Raw genomic sequence first — 16,492 nt, 5'->3', positions numbered from 1 at the left:
AATTGAATGAGCATGGAGACTGAATCCCCTCTCATCCCTAGAAGTGGTCCCTTCAGGTCAGGGTTGAGGCACATTGGTGGGGCAGTCTGGGGGAAGCTTGCACTCCCGCTGCCTGTGCTGTACCTGTTCTGTGGATAAAAAGAGGGCTTCAGTCTCCACAGCTGTCAATCCAAGTCCTTTCACACACAGGTGAACTAAAGTCATACGAGAGTTTGGTTTTGTCTTTGTTCTTTTTTTTTTCCTTTAAGAGGGATGATTACCTTATCCCAAGTGCAATCCTTACCAAAAAAACCCCAAAACAAACAAAAAACCCAAACCAAAGCAAAAAAACCAACACCAACAAAACCCCACAAACCAATCAGGCAGACAGTTCATAAAGAGTCCCACATCACATCTTACTCATGGATAAAAAAAAAAAGAACCAAAGTAACATTTGGCAGCTTCCCCCACATACCTTCTGTGTTGTGGTGTTTGTTGTCTGCGTGGAGGGCTTAGTGAAGGTTATTTTCACAGGCGACATGTGTGGTGGTAAGGAGTTGGCAATGCTCTGCATGATGTTACTCATCTTGGGGCTGCCACTTACAGGCACTGTGATAGTTTTAGTGACAGGAGTCACTGCCTTCGGGACTTCTTTCAGGAGAACAGGGGAGGAACTGGAAGAATTTGTTCGCCGTCTTTTGCGGGGCTTTTCGTCATCATCTGAGCAGCTGACACCTGCAAGAGAAGCACTTCTAAATCACAGTTTCCCCATCTGAAGCTCTCACACTACACACTTGCTGAGTTTTACACCCACTTTCATATACAATTAAAAAGAAATAGAGGAAAAATTACATCTTATGGCCACCACTAACCTGCACCACGCCAATGGTCTCAGTCATTGATATAGAATCATAAGAATTGTCAGGGTTGGAAGGGACCTCAAGGATCATCCAGTTCCACACCCCCTGCCATGGGCAGGGACACTTCACACTACATCAGGTTGCTCAGACCCACATCCAGCTTGGCCTTAAAAAACCTCCAGGGATGAGGCTTCCACCACCTCCCTGGGCAACCTGCTCCAGTGTCTCTCCATCCTCATGGGGAAGAACTTCTTCCTAACATACAATCTGAATCTACCCACTTCTAGGTTTGCTCCATTCCCTCTACTCTTATCACTTCCTGACACCCTAAAAAGTCCCTCCCCAGCTTTCTTGTAGGCCTCCTTAAGATACTGGAAGTAGACCACACTTAAAAGTGCCACAAAACAGGGATTTCATTCTGTCTCCAGAAGTTTGACTCATGAGACTCTGCATACCAGGGACATGCATCTCAGATGAAAACTTCACACTGCTGCTTGATGCCGTTACTGGGTTTGTTTACAGAGTTTAAGTTACAAAGTTTACAAAGCATAAACTGAAGTTTATCCTCCTGTAGTCTTCTCCTATTTCAACCTCTCTACCTACTTTCATGCCGTGCTTATATCATCACAGCAACCTTCTTCCTTTCACCTCAACACAGCATCTTGAGATCTCTTTTTTTTCCCCATGACAAATTAACTATGAAGGTCCAATTGCACTTTATCATCTTCTGCCTTGTTTGGTGTGTTTTGGGCAACGATATAAAACAGCATCTGATACACACAGAATCATGACAACCGAATTCCAGCCTCAAAGGAGTTCATTCTTTCTCACAATCATCTACTGCAAGTGTAGAAAAATAAGTCTGCTGAATAATCAGCTGAGTTATGGATAACTCTTTCTGCAGTGTCACCAGTTCTCAACTGATGGTTCTTCAATCCATATAAAATGCTCTTAAGTAGGCAAAGAATTCATAAACTGAATCATAGAATGATTTAGGGTAAAGAGAAATTCCAAGGTTACCTAGCTCAACCCCTCTGCAGCCAGCAGGGACATCTTCAACTAGATCAGGTTGCTCAAAGCCCTAACCTGGCCTTGAATGTTTCCAGGGATGGGGCATCTACCACCTGTCTGGGTAACACCTTCACTGTAAGATATTTCTTCCTTTTATCTAGTCTAAATATCTCCATTTACACTTTAAAACCACCACACCTTGTCCTGCTGGAACAGGTCTTGCTAAAAAGACTGTCATCATAAAAGATTTAATTAAAAGATAGTTGAATTACTTTTGAAAATCTCTTACTGCTATGGGGTAGTATCTCTGTTGGCCAAAGAAGCCTGTGTTAAACAGTTCAAAACCATAGATAAGCAGAAAATACACAATCCCCTTATATAAAACAGGACTGAAGAGGATGTTCTGTATGCCTGGGGCATACAGACAAAAAATGCTGTCATGGTAAAAAGCAGTCTTGCTGATAACTCAAGCAAACTTGGTTAGCATTCAATCTCTAATTAAGGTCAAGATCTAATTACAGTCAATCTCTCATTAAAATAACTCAAAATTCTGGCATTTGGAAAGTGAAGATGCAGGAATCAACATGGAGGAGAAAGTGCCCAGTAGCACAGCAAGGGATTTCTGAAAGATGGGTTTCCTCTCTTAGTACAAGTACCAGCTAATTTGCACGTAGTCTTCAGAAGGCTGACAGCTGTGTCCACACAAAGGACTGAAAATTGAAGTAGAAAAGAGAAGCAAAGGCTGTATTTTAAGTTGGCTTTGAACGCCCAACAATAGTTATAGCTGGCTGTAGCAGCACAGATGAAGTGCGGATCTGTGAGTCTGGATTTCAAAGCTCTGATCAACAGTTTGCATTATGGCCCTGAGCAAGCCTAGTGGTGATAAAGCTGAGATTTGGTTACAAGACACCACAGATGGTGGTAATAGAAATTCTTCACAGAAAGAGTGATTTGCCATTGGAATGGGCTGCCCAGGGAGGTGGTGGAGTCACCAAGCCTGGAAGTGTTGAAAAAGAGCCTGGATGAGGCACTTAGTGCCATGGTTTAGTTGATGAGATGGTGTTGGGTGATAGGTTGGACTCGATGATATGAAAGGTCTTTTCCAACCTGGTTAATTCTGTACTCTGTAAGCTCAACTTTTGTACCCAACATCCTTTCGAAGTCCCACAACTATGCAGCAGTTACGAAACTTGTCCCAACATCTGTCATTGCCTCAACTACTCAGAAGCAGCCAGTGGTTATAACAGCTTCCCAGTCCTCTTTGGTCACTACCAGCAGCAGCAGCAGTAGCAGCTGTTCCACTCCTTCCTGTACTGCCAATACTATTGCTGTGACTGCTGTGGTGTCATCAACGCCCTCAGTGGTTATGTCAACAGTAGCACAAGGTATGGCAATAACATTTCTATTTATAAAAGCTCTTTCACTGATGAATTTGGGGTTTGTTTGGGAAATAACCTAGGGGTCGTGCACTTGTGCTTCATACCAAATGCTTGATGTTTACACCTCCCCTAAGGGAAGAGGCTGGGAGAATTGGGGCTCTTCAGGCTGGGAAAAAGAAGGCCCCAAGGAAACCTTAGAGCAGCTTTCCAGTACCTGAAGGGGGATTACAAGAAAACTGGGGAGGAACTTTTTACAAGGGCTTGTAGTGATAGGGCAAGAGGGAATGGATTGAAGCTGGAAGGAGGGAGATTCAGACTGGAGATTAGGAAGAAATTGTTGACAGAGGGGATGGTGAGACACTGGAACAGTTTGCCAAGGGAGGCTGCGAATACCTCCTCCCTGGAGGTGTTCATGGCCAGGTTGGACAAGGCCTTGATCAACCTGGTGTAGTGGAAGGTATCCCTACCCATGGTAGGGGTGGTTTGAACTAGATGATCTTTAAACCATTCTAAGTATCTGTGAGTAAAGGACTTTACACCATTACTGTGAGTGCACTATGCAAACTTTTAACTGTGAGGTCACTAGTCACACTGAAAATGTGCAGGAAATTCAGAATCCATCTTAATCAAAAACCCACATGCAGCCAGGAAGTTAGGACACAGGGTTTTTTTGGTGGATTACCAAGAAATAAGAGAAAACTATTTATTTGTGGCCTTGATCCATAAATAACCTCCAAACTACTACAATACAGAAGCATGAAATTGAGATTAAAGTAGCAGAACATTATTTTATGTTAGTTACTGCTGGGGTTCTGCAAAAACATAATTCGTAGATTCATAGAATTGTTAGGGTTGGAAGGGATCTCAAGTATCACCTAGTTCCAACCCCGCTGCCATGGGCAGGCACACCTCACACTAGATCAGGCCGCTCAGAGACACATCCAGCATGGACTTAAAAACCTCCAGGGATGGGACTTCTACCACCTCCCTGGGCAACCTGTTCCAGTGTCTCACTACCCTCATGGTGAAGAACTTCTTCCTAACATCCAATTTCAATCTCCCCACTTCTAGTTTTGCTCCATTCCCCCTAGTCCTATCACTACCTGACACCCTCAAAAGCCCCTCAGAAGCTTTCTTGTAGGACCCCTTACAATACCATGTAGGAAACTGCACTTGTACAAGGTTTTCCACAAGCATTTAGCTAAACAGAAATACAGCTCTACTGTAAGTCACACTTGGTAAGCAAGGAAGCAGAGGCTTGGAGATGTTAATGGCTCAATCAGACTGTGGCTTGGATGAGGTCACATAACAGAGAAGTGGCAAAGTCACACCTGTAACTCAGGCCCTTCCTGAGTTTGCTCTTTAACAGGTTTGTTAAAATTAATGTGGCCGATAGATCACATTCTGAAAGACACATAGTTCCTCATGATGGGGGGGTGGGAGGGGGGAAGAAGGCAGCATATGAAAAGAGGAAGAAAAAGTAAAATCTAGGGCTGGACAGAATAAAAATGAGAATCTTTCATCCCTTCATCATGTGTCTAGACTACTTTTATTCTCATTACCATGTAATCACTCAACAGGGGTCTAAATTAAATTTTTAAGAGGTTAAGAACATTTTCCCCTAAACCTTTAAACTAAAGCTGAGTGATTAGTGTATTAAATCAGAAGAAAGAAAATTCTTAGGTGTAATAGGCTCTGTGAGTTGGAACAGCCATTAAAAATGGTGCTTTGCAGGTTTGCACTGTGCATATTAATGCACAATGTGACATTTCTGAGTAGTTAAAAAGTTTATATAAACACTGCCCAGAGAGAATAAAGAATCCATTTATAAAGTGTGTGAAGCAGCCGCAGTACTTAGCGGTACTTAGCAACTTCACCATTCCTTATTTGTTACCTGCATGCTGATAAACAGCAAATAAAGACAGAAAGAAACATTTTTTTATTATAAAGCTATCTTAGATGAGCTGGGGATATGGATAAGGACATAGTTCCTTTTGGCATTAGCTGATTTATTACTCAGAGAAAGAAGGCTATAAAAATCATTGTTTCTAGATGTTATACCCTGGACTTCCAAATTTAACTACAGGAAGATGGGTATCTGGTGAGATTTTTGTCTGGAGTTTTCACAGCTGCACGGGAATGCAAGTCTCGGTAAGATTTGGTTCCAAATAAATCTCAAAATGCCCAAAATGCTCAAAATGCTAAGACCAAGTGTAGTATCTGTTCTTATCAGTTTAATTTGACCCCCAGGGATCAGTGCTGGGCCCCATCCTCTTTAACATCTTCATTGATGATCTGGATGAGGGGATTGAGTCAGTCATCAGCAAGTTTGCAGATGACACCAAGTTAGGGGCAGATGTGAGTCAGTTAGAGGGTGGAAGGGCTCTGCAGAGGGACCTCGACCGACTGGACAGATAGGCAGAGTCCAACGGGATGTCATTCAACAAGTCCAAGTGCCAGGTGCTGCACTTTGGCCACAACAACCCCATGCAGAGCTACAGGCTGGGGTCAGAGTGGCTGGAGAGCTCCCACACAGAGAGGGACCTGGGGGTATTGGTCGACAGCTGCCTGAATATGAGCCAGCAGTGTGCCCAGGTGGCCAATGGCATCCTGGCCTGCATCAGGAATAGTGTGGCCAGCAGGAACAGGGAAGTCATTGTGCCCCTGGACTCTGCACTGGTTAGGCCACACCTTGAGTACTGTGTGCAGTTCTGGGCCCCTCAGTTTAAGAAGGACATTGAGACACTTGAACGTGTCCAGAGAAGGGCAACAAGGCTGGGGAGAGGCCTTGAGCACAGCCCTATGAGGAGAGGCTGAGGGAGCTGGGATTGTTTAGCCTGGAGAAGAGGAGGCTCAGGGGTGACCTCATTGCCCTCTACAACTACCTGAAAGGTGGTTGTAGCCAGGAAGGGGTTGGTCTCTTCTCCCAGGCAACCAGCACCAGAACAAGGGGACACAGTCTCAAGCTGTGCCAGGGGAGGTTTAGACTCAAGGTGAGGAGGAAGTTCTTCACCGAGCGAGTCATTCGTCATTGGAATGGGCTGCCCAGGGAGGTGGTGGAGTCACCATCCCTGGAGGCGTTCAAGAGGAGATTGGATGTGGCACTTGGTGCCATGGTCTAGTCATGGGGTCTGTGTTGATAGGTTGGACTCGATGATCCTCGAGGTCCTCTCCAACCTAAGTTATACTCTGATACTCTGAAGTAGGCATACAAATGCTTGTCAAACTACTGTGCTCTAAAAACATCTAGGTCAAATATGACAGTGAAAAGGAGGGACCCATTTTAACTCAAATGACTACTATGCATTATTTAAGCAGAAGGAAGAGGAAAGTTCTCTGCAGAAGCAATCAGCAGAGCCACCTCAAAGCCAAATTCTGAGCAAAGCTGGATCAGAAATCCACTGATACACAGCAATTCTTACATTTTATCTGCAAACCACTTTTCACTCTTGTTGCCCTCGCCATTACTGCTCTCTTCAGGCATTTTGAAGTTTGGGGGTTTATCCTGAACACAAGTACTCTGAAGAAAGGGAAAGCAATAAATTCATTCTTTAGACTAAACAAAGGCATAAAGCTACTAAATGGCTTTCCCAGTGTCAGAGTGTTTACATCAGTCCACACTTCAGCCACAGGACTGTCCCTTTCTTTCCCTTTGGTTAATCAGTCGCCAGTGTCACTTACTTTTGACGTAAACAGTACTTCCACTTGGCAAGACGACTACATTGGAGGCTGGACTGGCAGGTCTGGGGGACTTCACTGTTGCTACACTGCCACTTGGAACAGGGGTAGATGTTGGGGTTGAAGTGGTACTTGTGTAGGAATAGCAAACCACCACTGAAGAGGAGAAAAGACACCTTCCATATAACCGAAGTGCAGAATCCTATTATTCTATTGCTATTTAACAATTGACATGGAAGCCAAAGGCTTATTTGGCCATTATCCACATCTTTGCCTCTCAGTCCTATTACTCTCTAACACTCCCCAATATGACCTAAGCATAGAATTAATGACCTTCAAAGAAAACATAGAAACCTAACCTCCCCTCCCCCCATCCCCAGAAATTTGTGCTGCTTTTTCTAGACTTTATTTGTATTAAACTGATGCTTTACTTAAGAATTTGCTATTTTTCATTTCAGCATTCCTTCAGTATTTTGATTTTTTTTTTTTGCTTTTCTGTAAATGATCCCATCTAGATTGGTAACTGACAGAAAATAGCTAGTTGCCTTTCCTCAATGGTACCTCAGTTGAAGAAACCAAAGTATTCCTTCAGTAATGAACAAGGGACTTGCTATTCAGCGTTTTGAAACTGCTGCTCATAAGTAGCAGTACAATGATCCAGTATTTCTCACAAAACCAAACTAAAGCAGCCTGTTTCAAGAAGTGTTAACACATTCTTCAGTTCCATGAAGCATAATTTGAGTCTACTCAGCTGAGCTAGGTGGAACATGTACTAGGATGCTTTAAAAGACATAGGGAAAGCAGGGAAGAACTCTTTTAACACTTAAATCTGCATCTTCAATCTGAAGCAAAATAAACAACAAAAAGAAAACCAACAAAATCCTCTTGACTGTCATCAAAAACTACTTAAATTCTGTAAATGCTCTGAAAAATCTTTCATCACATGAAGACTTTTACAAGATCTTAAGCCAGTGTCCCACATTTACATGGCTTTATAGTTTCAGAAGGTAACCAGCAAATTTCCCCAGTGCCTGGCAATTTGTCTTTATTTCAGCTGCCTGTGTGCTCACCAACACAAAAGTTGAGAGATTTATGTTGCAGGTGACACAAAAGCATCTTTAAAACAAACCAACCAACCCACCCAGCATTTTATTTGCATTTCTATGAATGCTGTTCAGCGAGAAGGATTTGGGTGGTTAAATATCTAACACAGCAAATCCAAGGTACCAATTTATACTCTTGCCATGATTTGTCGATTCCCACAGACTGCAGGCAGAACCCCAGCTTTCTCTCTCACCTTCTTTGTTCCCAGTTTCTGCAGGAACTGGAAGGGAGGCATTGTGCTGAACAGCTGCATTGGCAACAGCATTGGCGGTGACGGTAAAAGCCGTCTGCGGAACGAGCCGGGGCATCAGCGGCACCAGGCGACGACCTTCTATAGACCATTCCGAAGAGCTGTTTGGTCCAGACATGCTAAAGAGAAAAGAACTTTCTATGAGTACTCTGATGAGTTTACAAAATACTCAGCATTCTTATAATAGTGTAGCCAGCAGGAGCAGGGAAGTCATTCTGCCCCTATACTCAGCACTGGTTAGGTCACACCTTGAGTCCTGTGCCCAGTTCTGGGCTCCTCAATTTAAGAAGGTCATTGAGACACTTGAACGTGTACAGAGAAGGGCAACAAGGCTGGTGAGAGGTCTTGAGCACAAGCCCTGTGAGGAAAGGTTGAGGGAGCTGGGATTATTTAGCCTGGAGAAGAGGCTCAGGGGAGACCTTATTGCTCTCTACAACTACCTGAAAGGAGGTTGTAGACAGGTGGAGGTTGGTCTCTGCTGCCAGGCAACCAGTGGCAGAACAAGAGGACACAGTCTCAAGCTGTGCTGGGGGAGGTTTAGGCTGAGGGTGAGGAGAAAGTTATTCCCAGAAAGAGTATCATAGTATCAGTCAAGGTTGGAAAGGACCACAAGGATCATCTAGTTCCAACCCCCTGGCCATGGGCAGGGACACCCCACACTAAATTAGGCTGGCCAGAGCCTCATCCAGCCTGGGCTTAAACACCTTCAAGGACAGAGCCTCAACCACCTCCCTGGAGTAACTGGCCATTGGGATGTGCTGCCCAGGGAGGTGGTGGAGTCACTGTCCCTGGAGGTGTTCAAAAAAGGATTGGATGTGGCACTTGGAGCCATGGTTTAGTTGTCAGGAGGTATTAGGTAATAGGTTGGACTTGATGATCTCTGAGGTCTTTTCCAACCTGGTTGATTCTGTGATTCTATTGAAGTGCCCTTTTCTTAAGCGGCTAAAGGCTAACAGGCAGTTTCAGCAGCTCTGAACCACAAGCTCTCCAGACACTGCTGAGACAGAGCTGTACCACTATTTATTTTTATATCATGGAACACCAACCTTTATTTCATAGAATGGCAAGGGTTGGAAGGGACATCCACAGGTCATCTAGTCCAGTCCCTCTGCAGCAAGCAGGGAAGCCCTCCTTTAGGCCAGGCTGCCCAGGGCCTTGCCCAGCCTCACCTTGAATACCAACAAGGATGGGGCCTCCACCACCTCCCTGGGTAGCCTGTTCCAGTGTTCCATCACCCTCACAGTAAAAAACTTCTTCCTAATGTCCAACCTAAATCTCCACTTCTCTGATTTCAAATCATTATGCCTGATCCTATCATTGTAGGCCTTTGGAAACAGGCCCTTTTGCAGCTGTGTTGTAGCCCCCTTCAGGCACTGAAAGGACATTAGGTCTCCTCCAGAGCCTTCTTTTCTCTAGGTTTAACAACTCCAACTCCCCTAGCCTGTTCTTGCAGTAGAGGTGTTCCTGCCCCCTTCCCCAGAAAAGCATCACAGCAGGTACCTGGTTGGTACAAATGAGTACCATGTCTAGCTCTGCAGCCCCCAATGCAGGGGCATGGAACCATTAGTGGACCACAAGTATGATCAGAGGGCTGGAGCACCTCACCTACAAAGACAGGCTGAGAGACCTGGAGCTGTTCAGCCTGGAGAAGGCTCTGAGGACACTTTTATAGTGGCCTTCCAGTACTTGAAGGGTGCCTACAGGAAAGTTGGAGAGAGACTTTAAAAGAGCCTGTGGTAGGAAGAGGCAATGGTTTTAAACTACACAAGGGTAGATTCAGATTGCATGTCAGGAAGTTGTTTACTATGAAGGTGGTGAGACACTAGAACAGGTTGCTTGGTGAAGTTGTAGACATCTCATCCCTGGAAGTGTTTAAGATTAGGCTGAGCAACCTGGTTTAGCAGGAGGTGTCCCTGCTCATGGCAGGGAGTTGGAACTGGATGATCTTTAAGGTCCCTTCAAATTCAAGCTGTTCTATGATTCTAAAGCCCTATTCGAGCAATAACCTCTGTCTTCATTTCATGAAAGCCCTTAGCCTTCTTCCTACCTGATGTAGAAACCCTCCTACAGAGAATGTAAGAGTCCCTGCTTCTTACACTGTTTTGTTTTATAGAGCCCTTCAAGGAACAAAAGTGTGTGGATGTCACACTCAACCCCCCCAAGATTAGATTACCTACTGTTCAGGTAGAACCATAGACTTGCAGAACAGTGGAGGTTGGAAGCAACCTCTGAAGATCATCTAGTCCAACCCTCTGCTAAAACAGGGTCACTCACAGCAGGTTGTGCTGAATCACATCCAGATGAGATTGGAATCTCTCCGGAGGAGGAGACTCCACAACCTCTCTGGACAGCCTGGTCTCCGTCACTCTCTGAGAAATTTCTCCTCATGTTCAGGTGGCATTTCCTGTGTTTCAATTTGTGCCCATTGCCCCTTGTCCTGTCACTGGGCAACACTGAAAAGAGACTGGACCCATCTTCTTTACACCCAACCCTGCTGAGTACAGAGAAAATCCCTTCAGGCTGCTCTTCTCCAGGCTTAACAGCCCCAGGTCTCTCAGCCTTTCCTCCCCACAGAGACTCTCCAAGCCCTTCAGCATCTTTGCTGCCCTCTGTTGGGCTCTCTCTCCTTCTGGATTTCAGAAATACCTACTCATCCAATAGATTTCATAAAAGATTACTGAAATTGGTTATATTATAGGGAGCCCCCTCACCTCCTCACACAAATCTAGTTTTACCTGAATATTCAGAATTTTTTCAGACTTACTAGTCTCAAAGTAACCGAATGCTCAAGAAATAAACCCCGAGCATCTCCCTCAACAGAAACCAGCCTGCTGCTTTAATTTTCTCCCACTCCTAGTATGTACAAAGAAGGTTTCCCAAAAATGATGGTCTTATCTAGAAGGCTTTGATTGTTTCACAACAGCCATTTGTCAAATCAGCAAAACCAAGATTGCAAGTGATTTTTTTTTCCATGCTGCTATGTTCTTAAGCAAGTCAACTCATTTTAGGTATTAATATATGCTGAAAAACAACTCCTCAAGTGAATTATGGCAGGCAAGTTGCAGCAGAATCCACCACAAATTAGCTGGGAAAATGCAGATCTGCTCTGCTGTTACATCCTGATACACTTCAGCGCTCCTCATACGTATTCACAGAATCACAGAATGTTAGGGACTGGAAGGAATCTCAAAAGATTATCCAGTCCAACCCCCCTGCCAGAGCAGGATCACCTAGACCAGATCACACACGAACTCATCCAGGTAGGTTTGGAGTATCTCCAGAGAGGGAGATTCTACTGCCCCCCTGGGCAGCCTGTTCCAGTGTTCTGTCACCCTTACTGTGAAAAAACTTTTCCTCCTGTTTCCATGGAATTTCCTATGCCTCAGCTTCCACCATTGCCCCTTGTCCTGTCATTGGGCATCACTGAACAGAGCCTGGCTCCATCCTCTTGGCACTCACCCTGCACATCTTTATAAACATTAATGAGGTCACCCCTCAGCCTCTTCCTCTCCAAGCTGAAGAGCCCCACCTCCCTCAGTCTTTCCTCATAAGGAAAATGTTTCACTCCATTTTTTGTGGTTTCTTCTGGTCTATCTTACAGAAAGCTCTTGAATCATAAAATCACAGAATGTCAGGGGTTGGAAGGAACCTTCAGAGATCAAGTCCAACCTCCCCGCCAAAGCAGGATCACCTAGGGCAGACCACACAGGAACGCATCCAGGCAAGTTTTAAAAGTCTCCAGAGGAGATTCTACAACTTCTCCGGGCAGCCTGCTCCAGGGCTCCAGCACCCTCACACCAAAGAAGTTTCTCCTTATGTTGAGGTGTTCTAGCTTGTACCCATTGTTCCTTGTCCTATCACTGGGCACCACCCAAAAGAGCCTTGGCATCCACTCCTCAGATATTTATAGACATTAATAAGATCTCTCAGCCTTCTCCTCTCAAAACAAGTAGCCCCAGGTCTCACAGTCTTTCTTCATAGAAGAGATGTTCAAGTTCCCCAGTCACGCTTGCAGCTCTCCATTGGACTCTCTCCAGAGAATCCCTGAATTGACACAGTCTCAAGCTGCACCAGGGGAAGTTTAGGCTGGAGGTGAGGAGAAAGTTCTTCACTGAGAGAGTCATTCGCCATTGGAATGTGCTGCCCAGGAAGGTAGTGGAGTCACCATCCCTGGAGGGGTTCAAGAGGGGATTGGATGTGGCACTTGGTGCCATGGTCTAGTCATGAAGTCAGTGGTGAGGGGTTGGACTTGATGACCTTTGAGGTCTCTTCCAACCTTGGTGATACTGTGATAGGGACCTTAAAAGATCACCTACTAGTTTCAGCCCTCCTGCCATGGGCAAGGACACCTCCACTAGACAACATTGCTTAAGGCCTGATCCAACCTAACCTTGAACACTTCCAGAGTTGGAATCTCCACAATTTCTTTGGGCAACCTGAGATCAAACAAAAATAAAATGAAATAAAATTAAATCAAAATCTACTGTTGCAGTTGTACAGTGAAGGAGAAGCCTTCAGATCCCAACTGCAACTAAAGATCTCCTTCCAGTCTTACGATGTCAATCTGATAAAGCAGTGTATAGACGAAGGAATTGCTGTAACTATTGTTCTTTTAAACCACCATCCATCTTCCAACTTCTATCCTTCAGTGAAGGGATAATGGATTTCCTAAAGGGTACCTTTGAAAATCATGGAGAAAATGACCCCTAACTTACTTGTGTGCGATGGTCGTTAGCCGTTCATCATTCACTGCTCTCCGAACTTCGGCACGGTGTCGCTCCGTGGAAATACTGTTAGAGAAACCAGCCATGTATTTTAGTCAGAGGGAGACAGGAACATTTATCTCCAATTTCTAGCTAAAACTGAACTTATGAATAACCTACTCAAAGAGACAAAAGGGGCATTTGCACTTAAGAGGTTGTCACTTCAACTATTGCTATTGAAGCAAGAAAAAAGATGAGGCAGGGTATTGGTTCCAAATATCATGGAATCACAGAATCACAGAAACACAGGGGCTGGAAGGGACCTCCAGTGGTCATTGAGTCCAACCCCCCTGCCAAAGCAGGATCACCTAGGGCAGGTAACACAAGAACGCATCCAGAAGGCTTTTGAAAGTCTCCAGAGAAGGAGACTCCACAAGCTCTCAGGGCAGTCTGCCCCAGTGCTCTGTCATCCTCACCATAAAGAAGTGTCTCCTTGTGTTGTGGCAGAACCACCTATGTTCTAGCTTGTACCTGCTGGTCATTGGCCTATCACCGGGCATGACCCAAAAGAGACCATCTCCTTCATCTTGACATCCCCTCAGATATTTCTAGACATTGATCAGATCCCCTCTTAGCCTTCTCTTCTCCAGATTAAACAGTCCCAGGTCTCTCAGTTTTCCTCCACAGGAGAGATGTCCCTAGTCTCCAAAGCTCCCCATTGGACTCCCTCCAACAGATCCCTGTCTCTCTTGAATTGGGGAGCCTAAAACCAGACTCAGTATTCCAGGTGTGATCTCACCAGGGCACAGCAGGTGAAGAACCTCCCTAGACTTGCTGGACACACTTTTCATGATGCACTCCAGGATGCCACTGGCCTTCTGCCACAAGGGCACACTGCTGTCCCATGGACAACCTGCTCTCCACTAGGATTCCAAGGTTTTTCCTCCATTGAGATGTTTTCCAGCAGGACAAACTCTGTGCGCACACCAGGGTGCCTGCTATTACTACTCCCCAGATGCAGAACTCTGCACTTGTCCTTATTGAACCTCATGAGGTTTGCCTTCACCCAGCTCTCCAGCCTGGCCAGATCTGCTTGCATGGCAGCTTAATCTGACAGGGTGTCTGCCACCCCAGCAGTTTCATATCATCAGCAAACTTGCTGAGGCTCCACTCAATCCCCTCATCCATGCCATTACTTCTCACTGGGCAGCCCTACAAAGCAACTAGAATCCAAGCTCCCAATGAGAGCAATAAATTTAAAGCATATGGTAAAAAATTTACACAGAACATTGAAAGTTCTTTCTTGATGTAACCTCAGCACAAAAGGTCCTGCCTTGAAGAAACTCCAAGCTTGTTCATATTCCTGAGCTGGATGTCATCCTTTTAACACTCAGGATCTCTCAAAACACCACCAAAACACTTAAGCTCCCAGCACAGAAGTACACCTCTTTTCCTCATTAAGACTTACAGCAGAATAGAAATTATATCTTCACAAGATTACTCTCTCTGAGATGAGTTTTGCTGGCTACAAAGATGATGGACTGGAGTGTCTCCCCTGTGAGGAGGAGCTGAGAGACCTGGGACTCTTTAGCCTGGAGAAGAGCAGACTGAGAGAGCATCTTCCTAATGATGATCAGTATCTAAAAGGAGGGGGACAAAAGTATGGGGCCAGACTCTTTTCAGTGGTGCCCAGTGACAAGACAAGGTGTAATGGACACAAACTGGAACACAGAAGTTCCACCTAAACATGAGGGAAAACTTTAGTTTGAGGGTGCCAGAACACTGGAGCAGGCTGCCCAGAGAGGCTGTGGAATGTCCTTCTCTGGAGAGATTCCAACCTTGCCTGGATGCAATCCAGTGCAACCTGCTGAGGGTGACCCTGCTTTAGCAGGGAAGTTGGACTAGGCAATCTCCAGAGGTCCCTTCCACCCCCTATCATGCTGGGATTGTGTGGGAGGGATTCACACAATACCTTAGAAGAAAACAGGTCATCACTTCTTATTTCACAAAGGTCAAGGTTACCTAAGCACTTTAGAGAGTTCTCCAAGAAGATCCTTCTTCTCTTTCGTAAGGTCTCCCTGTGCACGTAAGGCACTGATGACACCTGCATATGCCTCCAGTTCTGAAGGATTAGAGCAAACAGTGTTCCCATTTAATGCTCACAGCAAAGCAGCACAAAGAAATAAAATGTTATTTTCAGTCTTACTGACAGCATTCTATTAATTTTCAAAATCATTAAGAGGAACATGCCTTTCAATTATTTAGTACTTTTGGAAAGAGACTGATGATTTAGAACTCTCTCAGTCAATTACTCTGCAGTGCACAGCTTTTCTATGAAACAATTGTATCATCACAGAGGATTATCTGGTTTATAAACCCAACCACATATTTCAAGCTCTCTCTCTCTCTCTGAGCTGACAGTTCAACCACAAAACTTGAATAAACAGTCCTCAAATTTGAAGAACAGCTCAGAACTCTCTAGAAGCAGGAGAAGAAAATCTTTACCAGGCATCATTATGAAAAGTTCCCTGGAAAAGCTTGGCTTGCAAGAGAAATACCCCATCAAAGCAGCACCTGTTTTTTTTTTTTTTCCTTAATGGCTTTTTTTAATTAGCATGGAGAACATCAGCTCAAGTTTGTTAAATACAATCATCATAATCTTTTATGCCCATTTACTGGATATGTGCAACTGCTTGAAGCTGAAAAGAAGGCAACACACTGAATTAAACTTGCTTAACACAAGAGAAACAACCAGGATATTCTTCAGTGCAGAGCAATCAGCATTAACTCACAAAACCACAACTCTGATTTAATGTAAATGTGGAATTTCAGGTGATTCATCATGACATCAGGATTTCAAGAAATAGTTAAAAGCTACCAACTGCTGAATTTTGTCCTACTAAGCAGGGTGAAATACACCCAATACAAATAACAGAGTCTGCTAATTTGCCAAAGGATGACTTGCTATTCTAATGCTTAGCAGAGATTAAGGAAACCCTGCTGAAGCTCCTGCTTTAAACCAGAAATAGCATCACAGAATTGTCAGGGTTGGAAAGGACCTCAAAGATCATCCAGTTCCAACCCCCCTGCCATAGGCAGGGACACCTCACACTAGATCAGGTTGTTCAGAGCTAAACCAGCCTAGCCTTAAAAAACTTCCAGGGATGAGGCATCTACCACCTCCCTGGGCAACCTGCTCCAGTGTATTTGGATACTTTCATTGGTGCCTTTTATTCGGCACCCCCGTGCCTGCAGCCCACCATAACGTACCCCAGGACACATCCCAGTTAACCAAAAGAAAAAGAAAGGCAAGAATAAAAGGGGCTGGGCAAAACCTCACACCTCTGAAGTTTGCTGCAAAAGACAGACTAATGTTATTCTGAAAAGATTTCAGTTTAGGATTCCAAAGAGCTAATTTACAAATCAAATCAAAGAATTGTGGTGAAAAGAAGCCCTGCTCCCCTGCCCAGATTAAGGAGACAAAACACAAAGCAGAGTTGCTTTGGTTAACTACGCAGCCTGCTCTGG

At 44.7% G+C, this 16,492-nt stretch overlaps 1 protein-coding gene across 7 annotated transcripts in view; it reads right to left on the bottom strand.

Annotated features, from left to right (window-relative positions):
* EMSY (EMSY transcriptional repressor, BRCA2 interacting) overlaps window positions 1-16,492 on the bottom strand; it is a 56,860-nt gene that overhangs the window by 36,722 nt on the left and 3,646 nt on the right. For 5 of the 7 annotated variants that reach the window (XM_068139395.1, XM_068139419.1, XM_068139385.1 and 2 more), the window contains exons 3-7: window positions 14,987-15,086; window positions 12,977-13,051; window positions 8,205-8,380; window positions 6,911-7,063; window positions 455-714 (exon numbers count right to left, since the gene is read on the bottom strand). In XM_068139395.1, coding sequence (XP_067995496.1) covers window positions 455-714; window positions 6,911-7,063; window positions 8,205-8,380; window positions 12,977-13,051; window positions 14,987-15,086 — 764 coding nt within the window. The remainder of the gene's footprint in view (window positions 1-454; window positions 715-6,910; window positions 7,064-8,204; window positions 8,381-12,976; window positions 13,052-14,986; window positions 15,087-16,492) is intronic. The other 2 variants (XM_068139412.1, XM_068139429.1) reach the window with 1 other exon arrangement.

The sequence above is a fragment of the Melanerpes formicivorus genome, unplaced genomic scaffold (genome assembly GCF_026170545.1).
Source record: "Melanerpes formicivorus ecotype bairdi unplaced genomic scaffold, bMelFor1.0.p_v2 SCAF_1, whole genome shotgun sequence".
Lineage (NCBI taxonomy): Eukaryota > Metazoa > Chordata > Aves > Piciformes > Picidae > Melanerpes > Melanerpes formicivorus.
Note: the sequence above shows the minus strand (reverse complement) of the source record. Positions and strands in the feature narration are given on the sequence as shown.